We start from the raw sequence: 12,223 nt of genomic DNA, 5'->3' as shown, positions 1-12,223 counted from the left end.
CTGGCATGCCCACCTCACCCTACCCCCAGCTTTGGCTCGGGTCTCAATTAGCTCATGACTGAACTCCAGTTTTCTTCCTGCCATCACATTTTTGGCATTCTAGAACTTCTTCCACATCCATCTTTCAGCTGACCTTGGTTTGATATGTCTATATAGAAGATTACGAAGGCTTCCAGTAATTTGAGCTCCTTTTAATTTCGAGGCCTTTTCATAATAATACTTTCTCTAGAAATATCCTGGTCACTCGCCTCAGGCCTACTGTGCACCACAGGAGCCTATAGCCTCACTCCCTTTGCACCCATATCACTCCTTCCATATAACTTCTGTCTTGCTAGCTAATAAGACGACCCAGATTCAGAATTCACTCTCCATGCAACATCCCAATCCCAAACTTCTTGAACCATACCTGTTTCTCCCCATCCTAAACTGCATCAAGGGGTGTGTGTGTGTGTGTGTGTGTGTGTGTTAAAATGGACCAAGAACACCCTGTCCATATTAATTTGACCCAATCTGAATATCCCTATAATTCTATCATCTGCTTTAGAATTTAGGTAAGTTAAAATTCTATACAATTGCTCTAGCTTTGGGGGGTATTTTATTATATGTTGTTTATGTCCTTATGCCGTATTCTTTAATTTACTGGTTTGCACCCTGAGAGAGTTTGTTGTAGACTACAACTTCCATTAAGGGAAGGGTATCAGTGCCTAGGACAGTGCTCCTGCTCACCTGCTACATTCTTTTCGAAATATTGGGGATAAGGAGGACCCTGGCATGACTTATACCAAAATTAGACAAAATATGTGATTTACATGGAAGTTGCAAAAAAAATTAAATCGCGTGAAATATAAACTATCACTCCATACAATAAACAAATTCCCTGGCTCTCACTGCTACCTTAGCCTAGGCTTCAGAACTTTTACAACTTCATGGATTAGGGATTTTTCCCTGAGGCTTTTCCTAATATCCCTGTGTAGAGTGCCACAATATACAACACTCACGCTTAGCAAACTCCATTCCAAAAGTTTAAAGAAAGCATTCATGATTATTCAAGTGATATTTACAAAGCACGTAGCAGCCAGCCCTCCAGGGTGGAAATTCAGTACCTTTGCAGACCTGTCTCCACCCGCTAGACCCTGGCTGTTTACACTAAAAGGACTGGCGCCATGGTCCCCTCTCCTTTACACTCTTATCACCCCCTCCATGTAACATTCCTCCGGATGGCTACAGAAACAACCTGAAATTCAGAATTGCACTATTAACAGTGGTGGGCGGGCTGGGTCTCCTCCCCGGGTGGCCTGGCCCAGGATAATGGCCCTTTTTCCAACCTGCCTTTGATGGCCGCTGTCCAAAGTTCCACGCCAAAAACTTACGCGTACAGTCTCCCGGGTGCTCCAGCGCAGTACGCCCACCGTTTAAATGCCTGTGCTCCCACTCCCAATGTCCCACTATCAGTAACCCATGGATGAAAAGCAAGAAAGCTGCAACTTTCAGACTGTATGTTGAAAAATTTGCTCCCATGTTCACGTAGAGGTGGGTAGCTGTGGTCTAGTCAGTTGTTTTCACAGCTGGCCTAATCAATCATCCTCTTAAAAGCTTATTTGACAGGTGAGAAGTTCTTCATCTCCAGATTATTCCAGGAACTCCTCAGCATCAATCTGAGCTAAAGAGAGGCCTAAAGTGGAAGGGAGTGGTGCTGAAACGGTGCTAAGCGTGTCCCGGGGGTACTCTGGTGCAGGAAGGTGGATTCCAGTGCCAGGAATGTGCTGGACCAGGGGGAAGAGAGGGGAGAGCCGGGAAGTATTAAGGATAGAGAGAGGCGTGACAAGAAAGGAGCAATATACCTAGAAATGTCCCGAGAGGAATGGATATGGATAAGAGGATGCAGACTGGAGAGAAATCGGGAAATATAAGATGGGGCAAAGGAGAACTGGAGGAGTGCTGTGCCTCCGTTGCGGCCGTCCAACCTCGGCGGGTGCCAGTACTGTCCAAGAGCGCCGGCGAGGCCGGCTCGCGGCTCAGCCCTCGGACTGGGAGGGCGGGCTGCGCCCCCTGAGCGGCGGGAAGGGGCTGGGCTCCCAGCCGCGCGCCTTACCTTCTGGTCGACGATGGAGCAAGCCATCTCGCGGACGTGCGCCAGGCTGTAGTCCCCGGACGAGTCCTGTAGCAGCAGCACCGGCTCGCGGCTCAGGCCGATCTGCAGATGGAACGAGATCCCCCCGGCCGGGGCTGCGACGGGAGCCAGGAACGGCGCGGGCCCCGGCCCCGACCCCGGGACCAGCGCAGCGGCCGTGGCCGCCGCCGCCGCGGCCACGGGTAGCAACGGGCTGGGCGGCCGCAGAGCCGGAGGGGCGCTCATCGCTCGGCCGGGCGCGGGAAGGGCAGCCGAGGGCGGGGGCCGGCGGCTGAAAAGTTTTGCTGCAGCTGAGCCGGGAGCGTCCTTCTCCGAGAGCCGAGGCGGAAAATAAAAACTTTCCGGAAAAGTCCCCGCGCGGGGGGAGGACTAGAGGCTGAGGCTCTGGAGGGAAGAGGGAGGAGGGAAAATGGCCGAGGCGGGAGAATTGCGCTGCCGGGAGCGCGGGCGCCGCGCGAGGGAGGCGCCGCCGCGGAGCAGCAGCCGCCGCCGCGGGCTCGGAGGGACAGGGTTGCGGGTCAGCGCGGCCGGGGCGCCGGGGGGGCGGGGCAGGGGGCGTGAGGGGCGGGGCGGGGGAGCGGGGGGCGGGCGCTGCGCAGTCACGGCAGAGCGAGCGCGGGGGAGCGGCGGCAGTGCCCGCGGGGTGTTGGGTCGCAGCCTTGCCGCCGGCGGTTCCTGGGGCCTGAACTCCACTAGTCAGGGCAGGACCCAGCGCCCGGGCTCGAAGCCGCCTCCGCGAGTGCGGTTCGTCCCTCCCCGCGGGGACTCCTGTCTCCGCTAGCCCGGCCGTCCAACTGCGGACCGATGGGACGGAGAGCGCTTCCTGCGACCCGCCGCCCCTGGCCTCGCGCTCCCCGGTTCCCACAGACCCTACAGCCTCTTCCAAATGCCCAAGGGCTGGCACATCTGCTAGTAAGGTGATCTGTGATGGTATTATCCAGAATACCGAGCCCTGCAATTCCCTTGGGTGTTACCTTCGGAGTGTCAGGGGAGGATAAAAATAGGGTCCCAGGAAACCCACTTACATCCTGGCTCATTCTAGGAGCCCTGGGGTTTGTTGCCAGAGCGGGTAGGAAGCCAATCCACGGAAATGTATTTAAACCTGTCTCTACGGTTTTTGTCTCTTTGACACACCCTGATACCCACCTACTCCACCGCAACTCCTAAGGCACCAGGCATACACAGTGGCTGGATTCAGAAAACCTTTTAAAAGAAAAAAAAAAAAAAAAAAAGGCACTGTCTGCAAAACGTCAGGAGGACAATCTAATGCGGCCTCTTTCCTTTTACCTTTTCCTCTGTGTCTGGAGCGTCTAGTTCTGGAGTCTCAAAGACTGTTTTCTTTCTTCTGTCACTCTAAAGTCGGCTTTGTAGGAGTGGTGCCCCCAGCTCCGCCCAAAGCCACCACTATCAAAGTCGGGCACCATCCACTCTAATTATGATAATATTCCCTGTTGCTGTTGTTTGGAGGTGGTGGGGGAGTGGGGGCTGATTCCCAGACCTTGAAGATAAATTCTAATAATCTCCTCACTAGGCTTCATGTCTGTGAGGGTCTTGACCTCAGAAGGCCCCTGCTAGGTGTAGCGCTGCCACTACGGTCTGCTGCCTGTCATAGTAAAGGCATTTTTGATTTTTCATTTCGAAGTGGACAAGGCAAATTAGGTAGCCAGCCATGCTGCCCATCTCTCTACTTCCCTTACACAAGCACGCTCAGGCATATCCAAGGAACCCATTATGTATGTTTCTTTTGCATTTGATTACATTTTATTTTGCTCCATATTTTGTTTGTTTGTTTATATCTTGACTTCAGGTCCTGGCCCAGAATACAGCATTGTAAGGTTATTTTCTCTTAAGAGTTCGCTCTCAGGGTCAGTTACAGAGCCTTGAATGTTTCCAACAACATTGTGTTATTCACTGCTCTAGAAGAGATTTGAATTTATTCTTGCTGGATTTGATGTTGTGAGAAAGTCGACATGTGTGCATTAGTATTTTCCCTGCTTACTTACTTATTTATGAAGTGTTTCTCTTCATCCATGGTAAGGTATAATTTTTGTAATGTACTAGGTTCAGCTAAGCTAGGAGAACAGTAGAATTGTTCTTGATGCAAAGCCCTTTTGAATTGTCCAAAAAGATTTTTAATGACAGAAAAATGCATTTCATTTTCTTTCAAAGGTGGAATAAAGTCAATATTCCCACAGTTTCCTACTACCAGGAAAAAAAATTCTGCTGGTCACTTTGCAAGGTGCTTGCAAAAGCTGGTTTTGCTTGAGTGTTAGGAGAGCTGAAGACATTCATGTTTTGTAGATATCACAATGATGTTAAGGCCTTCTTTGTGCCAGGCACTATACTGGCACCAGGTATGCAACTCTGAAGATGTACAAGATCCCTGCCATAACATTAAAAAGAAAACCAAATAACATTATTTCTGATAATCATAATTGCAATGAATAAAAATAATGCAATAGTAACATTAGTGACTTGTGGGGGGAAAGAGGCACTACTTTGAAAGGTATATAGAAACTAGAGCAGGGGCATCAAACTCATTTTCAGTGGGAGCCACATCAGCCTCACGGTTGCCTTCAAAGGTCCGAATGTAATTTCAACTCCTTAACCGTTAAGAAGTAGTTACATTTATACAGCCCTAAAATTATTTTAGCCCTTTGAAGGCAACCGCGAGGCTGGTGTGGCCCCTGCTGAAAATGAGTTTGACACCCCCGAACTGAATGTTTTACTGAGTTTACGTTTGAGCCGAAACCTGGATGATAGAAGGGAACCAGTAAGAATAAGATCTGGGTATTGGGTACTGTAGTAGGTATTGGGAACAGCTGGTTCAAAGAGCCTTAACACAGGAATGTACTTGGCATTTTCTTTTTTTTTTTTGCTTTTCTTTTTTTTATATATTTATTGATTATGCTATTACAGTTGTCCCATTCCCCCCCCACTCCACTCCACACTACCCACCCCCTCCCTGCCACATTCCCCCCCTATAGTTCATGTCCATGGGTCATACTTATAAGTTCTTTGGCTTCTACATTTCCTACTCTATTCTTACCCTCCCCCTGTCTATTTTCCACCTATCATCTATGCTACTTATTCTCTGTACCTTTCCTCCCCTCTCCCCCTCCCACTCCCCTATTGACAACCCTCCATGTGATCTCCATCTCTATGGTTCTGTTCCTGTTCTAGTTGTTTGCCTAGTTTGCTCTTGTTTTTGTTTTAGGTGTGGTCATTAATAACTGTGAGTTTGCTGTCATTTTTACTGTTCATATATTTTATCTTCTTTTTCTTAGGTAACTCCCTTTAACATTTCATAGAATAAGGGCTTGGTGATGATGAACTTCTTTAACTTGACCTTATCTGAGAAGCACTTTATCTGCCCTTCCATTCTAAATGATAGCTTTGCTGGATACAGTAATCTTGGATGTAGGTCCTTGCCTTTCATGATTTGGAATACTTCTTGCCAGCCCCTTCTTGCCTGTAAGGTCTCTTTGGAGAAATCAGCTGACAGTCTTATGGGAACTCCTTTGTAGGTAACTGTGTCCTTTTCTCTTGCTGCTTCTAAGATTCTCTCCTTATCTTTAATCTTGGGTAATCTAATTATGATGTGCCTTGGTGTGTTCCTCCTTGGGTCCAGCTTCTTTGGGACTCTCTGAGCTTCCTGGACTTCCTGGAAGTCTATTTCCTTTGCCAGATTAGGGAAGTTCTCCTTCATTATTTGTTCAAATAAGTTTCAAGTTTTTGCTCTTCCTCTTCTCCTTCTGGCACCCCTATAATTCAGATGTTGGAACGTTTCAAGATGTCCTGGAGGTTCCTAAGCTTCTCCTCCTTTTTCTGAATTCTTGTTTCTTCATTCTTTTCTGGTTGGATGTTTCTTTCTTCCTTCTGGTCCACACTGTTGATTTGAGTCCCAGTTTCCTTCCCATCACTATTGGTTCCCTGTACATTTTCCTTTGTTTCTCTTAGCATAGGCTTCATTTTTTCATCTACTTTTCAAACAGATTCAACCAATTCTGTGAGCATCTTGATAACCAGTGTTTTGAACTGTGCATCCGATAGGTTGGCTCTTTCTCACTTAGTTGTATTTTTTCTGGAGCTTTGAAGTGTTCTGTCATTTGGGCCTTTTTTTTTTTTTTTTTTGTCTTGGCATGTCTGTTACTTTAAGGGGCGGAGCCTTAGGTGTCACCAGGGCGGGGTAACGCTGGTTGCTGTGCTGTGACGTATGTGGGGGAGGGGCCGAGAGGGAGCAATGGGGCCTGCTCCCCTCTCCACCGGATTTCAGTCTTTCACTCTGCTACCCACAATCAAACTGGGCCCCTCTGGTTCTGGTTCCCAAGTGGGTGGGCTTGTGCACTCCCCCTAGGCTCCTGTGGGTCTCTCCAACGACCTCTCCTGTGAGGCTGGGAGTCTCTCCTGCTGCCGCCCCAACCCCCACGGGCGTTTTCAATCAGAGGTTTGAGGCTTTATTTCCCCGCACTGGAGCCCTGGGTTAGGTGGTCTGCTTCGCTCCCCGCTGTTTGTCCAGTTTATCTGTGTGCGAATGTGGGGTCGTGGGGTCTGCCAGTGGTCAGACTGCCTGCCCCGTTTGTCCCACACTCCGCCAGTCTCGGTCCCGCCACAGCAACGGGAGTCCTCTCCGTCTGGGTGCCCGTCTCCGCCCCTCCTACCGGTCTGGATGTATGTTTCTTTTTTATCTACTTGGTTTCGGACTTCCTTGCTGTTCGATTTTCTGTGAGTTCTGGTTGTGCGAGGAGGCGCAGTGTGTCTACCTACGCCGCCATCTTGGTTCTCTGTACTTGCCATTTTCAAGGCACGGGAAAGGAGGGGCAATTGTGTGAGATGAAGTCAGGGAGCTGGTAGAACCCAGGTCTCAAAGGGTCTTGAAAGCCATAGTAAAGAGTTTTTATTCTATTCTCAATGCACTGCCGAGTCATTAGAATATTTTAAACCAGAGCTCAGTAAGATTTAATTAACACTTGTAAAAGATCACTCTCTGGCTACTATATATATAAGATAAGTGACTGGAACAAGAAGGGAAAAAAAATCTCAAAACTAATGGAGTTCCCCATAACAAGCAGAAAATTCCCATGGAGTCAGTTATTGACATTTCTATAGCAGGCACCTGAGATTTGACAGTTTGCCAACTGCTATCCACTTTTGCTGAATGACAAGAGAATGAACAGTAGTTAATATCTCAAAGAAACCTGGTATGTATCTCTGGTGACTTTGAAATTACACCTCGAAAACTTGAAGGATTTGAGAGAATTCAGTGGTTTTAATCCCTCTGGATGTTTGAACATTGGAAAAGAAAAGGAGGATTTAGAAAGCAAATAGTGGCTTATATAATTTATATTCATGAATAGGCATTTTATTTTTTTTTAATCATGGCTAATATTACTGAAATAACACACTTCTGGCAGTGGCTGGGAATCCCACCTTAGAAAGAAGGGTCAGTGCTCAATGTCCTAATCTAGACTCCCTGCAAATTGATTTGGATACACAGAATTATGTGTGGCTTCTGATGCTTGATTTGGAAAATGAACTTTTAAGGTAAAGAACCTGGCAGATTTATTTCCACATGTCATAACCAGGAAAAATAGCTTTAGTAGTTTAAGAAAAAATAATTTCTTGGCTTAGAAAAATTTAAAATGTCATTATTTCTGAAAATCAGTCATTATAAAATTCATATTCCACTAGGATGCAAGGCTGAATAATTAAAATGAAGTCACTTATGTGGAATTAAAGCCATATTGTACTTAGTCATCATGCTGCATTTTTTATTCTTACCCTCAAATATACAATCCTAAAAAAATCATATTGTTGCAACCACAGTAAACCTTCTTTCCCATACTTTACTATTTTAAAATTGAATTATTTACACATTTGATCACATACATTCAAACTAAAACCTTTGTGTCATACAGCTTTATGGAGAATACTTCTTGAATTAAACATTAATTTTATATTTATTTGAAATATATAATTTCTTATACTTGTATGATATGCATATTTTTATGAATATATTGTGTTTCATTCAACCAGTTGGTTATCCAGATTGTGTAGGAAAAAGGAAGTTCTCATAAACTGAAAAAAGAAAAAAATCATTAAATTTCAGACTTAATACATTATTAAATACATTATTTCAGAATGTATTCAAGAAAAAAATACGTACTTACTCTTTTAGATGAAAGAACACTCTAGAGTACCTTAACCTTTGCCCCTTGCTGCACCAGTTGAATGTCAAAGCCAACAAGTGTAGATAATGGGATTTGCATGCTCGTTAGTTTGTCCACACAGCAAACAGCACTCCTACCACTGCCCAGCCCATTTTTGTCCTCTTCACTTTATTTCATTGCATGCTCATCTCTAAGTAACCTTGCATGTTGAACTTTAAAAAGAATTTAGTTATTGAAAGAAATGTAACTTGCTTTGGAAAAATAAAATAATTTAAGTTACCAATGAAGAATATTCATTTTAAACTTTATTTCTCTTACCAAACATTTTCTTTGTTCTTATATAGAAATTAAATCATAATTAAATGATGAATACATTTATGTAATTTTCATTTACGATTTATCACCTGTGTCCTTTTCAAGAAGCAAGAAAGCCATTTTAATCAATAGAAATTTTTATCAAAATAAATAAATAGTACAAATATCTGGACTAATTAATATCCATGATTTATGCTATAATATTTAGCTGTAATATTCCACACAGCCAAAACAAAAGAAGGAAAACAATGTGTTTTCTAATTGTTATTGTCTGGTTTTGAGCAAAAATTTTGGATGAAATTATCACATGTGTCCATATTACACATGACAGAAACACATTTGATTTGGACTCTGAGCTTCCTGAGAGAAAGACTCTTGTTTTGCTCACCTTTCCATCCCTTAGGAGCAGAATATAACAAACACTCATTAACATGCTTTCTGAATCAAACTGTTCAACTACAGTTTGAAGATTAAAAGTTTGCAGTCTTTTATAGTCTATAATAGTCTTTTATATCCACCCTGTTCAAAAGCTGAAGTGACAGAAACCAACTCTAAATCAGACAGACATTTCCTTGAGGCACTCAGTTAATGAGGTTCAAATAAATTCTATTCTTGTGATCTAGACTGACTCAGATTGACACAGCTCTTCTGTCCAGATATGCTTATAGCACTTTCTTAGGGATATTACTGTCACACCTATCACGTACTGTTGATTTTACTTGCATCCTGTACCTGGGAGAGCCATTTTATCATCATCTCCACATACTCCTCCTTAAGTGTCTGCAAAACCAATTATTATATCTGGCATGGAATAGGGACCTATAGTTGGTAGTAGTTCAAATTTGTTTACTGAATGAGTGAAATGACTCGAGCTTAAAATGCCCCCCAAAAATGTGTGACATAATCTAACAGCCTACCCTCCCCCCAAATCAACTATCTAAGTTGCACGTGTATTTTAGAATTGCATTTATTGTTCTTTTTCTGATTATAAAAGTAATACATGTCACTTCACAAAATTTGGAAAAATGAAAATCTAAATAAAAAATAAAAACTATAATCTCTTTAACTCAGAGATAATACTAACCTCTTTTTTTTTTTTTTTTTTTGGTGTGTGTGAAGTCATACCAAAAATATTGTTTTTAACATTGTTCTTAAACTCACTATACCAACATATTTTTTCCTAAGTCACTAAATAGTCTTCGGAAACATCATTGAGGATGACTATGGAGTATTTTAGAATATGGTTTTTGACTCCTTATGCTTGAACATTTATTTTATTTCTGTTTTTGCTAGCATGATTTTTAAATATGAATAACTATTACTTGGGCAGAAAATACATTCATAAGTTGAAATAAAAATTTAGAAACTCGGTTGCAGGAAAATATCTAAAATATGTGAGAAGGATTAGGTTTGCTAACAAGGATTATATCTAGAGGCTTTTAAAATAGAATCATTTAAAGATACAAAAATATTTCAAAGAATTTATAATGGTGAAATACATTAAGCTGACAAAATCTTAAACAAATTTTTTTAATTAGCAAGATATTTTGCAGTTTTTAAATTGAATATTCAAATCAAACTTGACACCTCAAGAGAATATCAGTTTTTCTGTCAGAAATCAAAACAGTGAAGTATGCTATGTTTGGAAACTAAGTGATAGAATATATGTGTGTATGTGTGTGTATACACATATATAACTGGGTCTTATTATGACAGAAATTAACTTCATGAAATATCACTGATCAGTGAAATTGAAAAGTATTTGCTACTTTCCATCCACACTTTCTGTCGATTGGCTAGAAATATACGTGCCAATCTGATTTTCTTAATGCTAAAGTATAGTATTCAATACTTTAAAAATTATATGCATGTGGTTTAAAAACAGATGGAAGAAAATATGTTAAAAATTGATTTTTAAAACCTAGTAAAATTGTGCTGAGGACATTTTATGTTTTAACAAACCAACCCTGGTTTCCAAACCTACAATGTCATAGATTATTGAGTAATGATACAATTGATGGAATAATCTAGTTTTCAGTTAAAAAACAATTAATATTATTCTATTTGGCCTGTAAAATTTGCTTGGTTCATCCCCAAATTATGTCATTGTAATATCTGTAACGGGCCCGTTTTAGGTACTGTTAAACTGCATATCTGTGCGGCATTTTGACAGCCCACCGCCTTGAAACAACCTGCAGAAGACAGCTTTCTTTTGAACAAATATGACACAGACACACGCACACACCACATTCCACTTTACTACATTAGCCAAATTAAAGCTATGGTCATTATAAAATAGCCCTTATGAGCCTAATCTCCAAATCTTAATGTATGCAATTTACATTTTAGGCAGAATGGTGAATGAGGCTGTTTCATGCTAAATTATGTCCACCATAAAATTCACATGTTGAACCCCTAACGCCCATTACTTCAGAATATGATTGTATTTGGAGATAGGGCCTTTAAGTTAAAAACGAGGCCCTGCCCCTGCTGGTGTGGCTCAGGGGATTGAGTGCCAGCCTGCAAACCAAAGGGTAGCTGGTTTGGTTCCCAGTCAGGGCACATGCCTGGACTACAGGCAAGGTCCCCAGTAGGGGGCGCATGAGAGGCAACCACATATTGATGTTTCTCTCCCTATCTCCCTCTCCTCTCTCTAAAAATAAATAAATAAAATCCTTAAAAATAAAAATGAGGCCTTAATCCAATCTGAATGGTGTCCTCATAAGAAAAGGAGATTTAAGACACAGGTAGAGACAGTAGGGGCATGTATGCCCAGAGGGACAACTGTGTGAAGAGGCAGCAAGAGGACAGACATCTGCAAGCCAAGGAGAGAGGCCTTAGCAGAAAGTAACCCTGCTGGCACCTTGATCTTAGACTTTCAGACTCCAGAACTATGAAAAGATAAATTTCTGTTGCTTAAGTTATCCAGCCTATGGCATTTTCTTATGACAGCCCTAGCAAACTAAGGTAGTAACATATAATGTGTTAGGGCAGAATAGATATATTTTACGAATACATACAGAGCACAAAAGACAAAGGGCATTTTTCTTGTACCTTTAGGCACAGAGTACAATAGCTCTCTTTCCAATTTTTGACCTTTCTCATTTCATCAGAAAAGTGTGGGAGTGTGTATGTTACTAAAAAATGTCAAGGAGAAACACTAAGATACTTAATAAGGTAATGTAACCTTGAACTTAACAATTTGCAGAAGATTAGAATGAATAGTAGACTTTTAAAATCAAATCAATTTTGCTGTTTTGTGTAATTTGTGTATCAGATTGATTTGTTATTATAATACAAATTGCATAAATGTTTATCCTTGAGGAAATGAGTATTTGCAGGATTTAAAAAATACTTTAAGTAAAATATAAATAAGGGAAACAATTCTCATGTGGTATTTTATATCTTTTAGAAGGAATACTAGCTGGCATTATTTGTAGAATTTTAGAAGTAAAAGTGGTATTAGAGACCATTTTACCCAATTGCTTCATTTCAGAGGTAAAAAAATGAATGCTCCAAATCACACAAGTTAGGAGAGCCAGGAGGACAAGAAATGAATCTGCACTGCACTGATTACACCAGTGTTCTGAGATCTGCATTTGGCTAT

General features: G+C 42.2%; 1 protein-coding gene across 2 annotated transcripts in view; it reads right to left on the bottom strand.

Moving 5' to 3' along the window:
• Positions 1-2,642, bottom strand: part of PRKD1 (protein kinase D1) — a 313,565-nt gene extending 310,923 nt beyond the window's left edge. For both annotated transcript variants that reach the window (XM_045188313.2, XM_053928918.1), the window contains exon 1: positions 2,093-2,642. In XM_045188313.2, coding sequence (XP_045044248.2) covers positions 2,093-2,356 — 264 coding nt within the window. In that variant the 5' untranslated portion in view covers positions 2,357-2,642. The remainder of the gene's footprint in view (positions 1-2,092) is intronic.
• Between the last annotated feature and the right edge of the window lie 9,581 nt (positions 2,643-12,223).

The sequence above is a fragment of the Desmodus rotundus genome, chromosome 7, assembly GCF_022682495.2.
Source record: "Desmodus rotundus isolate HL8 chromosome 7, HLdesRot8A.1, whole genome shotgun sequence".
NCBI classification, from domain to species: Eukaryota; Metazoa; Chordata; class Mammalia; order Chiroptera; family Phyllostomidae; genus Desmodus; species Desmodus rotundus.
This window is presented reverse-complemented; position numbering and strand designations above follow the sequence as displayed.